The sequence below is a fragment of the Sinocyclocheilus rhinocerous genome, unplaced genomic scaffold, assembly GCF_001515625.1.
Source record: "Sinocyclocheilus rhinocerous isolate Xijiao unplaced genomic scaffold, SAMN03320098_v1.1 scaffold539, whole genome shotgun sequence".
Classification (NCBI taxonomy): Eukaryota; Metazoa; Chordata; class Actinopteri; order Cypriniformes; family Cyprinidae; genus Sinocyclocheilus; species Sinocyclocheilus rhinocerous.
The window spans coordinates 1,221,779-1,222,944 of NW_015653003.1; the positions used below are offsets into that span (position 1 = coordinate 1,221,779).

Below are 1,166 nucleotides of genomic sequence, written 5' to 3' on the forward strand. Positions count from 1 at the left end.
CAACTCGTCCCCCCTCAAAAATAATGAGTGCATGACGCCCCTGTCTGAGCTAATACTGTTGTATTGCAATCTTCATCTTGTCTTAGATCGTTCGCTCTGCGAGTAGAACCAAGAAACGACGCATTTGTATGGATTAAAAACGCAATAACACGTTATTAAGCATTCTGGGAATAATAATTTCGATTTTGTCAGGGTGTAATTCTCACTCCAGTCCGCTGGGCGCTCGTGTGCGTCGATCTGCAGCAGCGTCACTGTGGAATACACGCGAAGCAGAAGCGGAACAAGCGGCGCAGGCGCAGCGTACATCAAACTGGCGTGCTGAACAACAGAAAAACATTTTTTGTCTTCAAAAATTCTGATTTTTTGAGTAAAAATGCCGGACTTAGCGGTAGAAAGGGTCGTCGTTCATCCCTTGGTGCTACTGAGTGTCGTGGACCATTTTAACAGGTAAATCTGAGTGTTGTGATGGTGCTGTAGTAAAACTGTTAACTCACTGTCATTAGCTACAAGCTAAAGGCTAACTGGATACAATTACAGTACAATTACGGAAAGGAACAATTTCCTAATTGAAATAGGTATATCAAGGTGTTGCATATCGACTTAGCTTTATAACATTTAAAGTTTATGTTATAAAATTTTGTAGAAGCACAGAAATCTGACTAGCTGCAACTCAGTTATGACTAGTAACATGCACAGTTGGAGCTGTTAGATTTTGGACAATGACAATTCAAGAATTTAATCAATTATAATTTCGTTTTCTTTATATTTACTTTAAATTTCTTATCTTAAATCCTGTTCTTGATGCTGAACCTACTGTGATACTTAACTTACTGTATGAGATACACTAACGTTGCCGGTCAAAAGTTTGGGATCAGTAAGACTTGTAATGTTTTTAAAGAAGTCTCTTATGCTCATCAAGGCTGCATTTATTTGATCAAAAATACAGGAAAAAATGGTAATCTTGCAAATTGTTATTACAACATAAAACAATGGTTTCTATTTTAATATCCTTTAAAATATAATTTATTTCTGTGATGCAAAGCTGAATTTCCATCAGCCATTACTTCAGTCTAAAGTGTCACATGATCCTCAAGAAATCAGTATAATATGTTGATTTATTATTAGAATTATCAATGTTGGCAACAGTTGTGCTGCCAAATATTTTT

At 36.4% G+C, this 1,166-nt stretch overlaps 1 protein-coding gene across 1 annotated transcript in view; it reads left to right on the forward strand.

Annotated features, from left to right (window-relative positions):
• Positions 1 to 227: 227 nt before the first annotated feature.
• Positions 228 to 1,166, forward strand: part of psmd7 (proteasome 26S subunit, non-ATPase 7) — an 8,408-nt gene continuing 7,469 nt past the window's right edge. Inside the window, exon 1 of the mRNA XM_016521625.1 lies at positions 228 to 447. Within this exon, the coding sequence (XP_016377111.1) occupies positions 374 to 447 (74 nt within the window). The 5' untranslated portion in view covers positions 228 to 373. The remainder of the gene's footprint in view (positions 448 to 1,166) is intronic.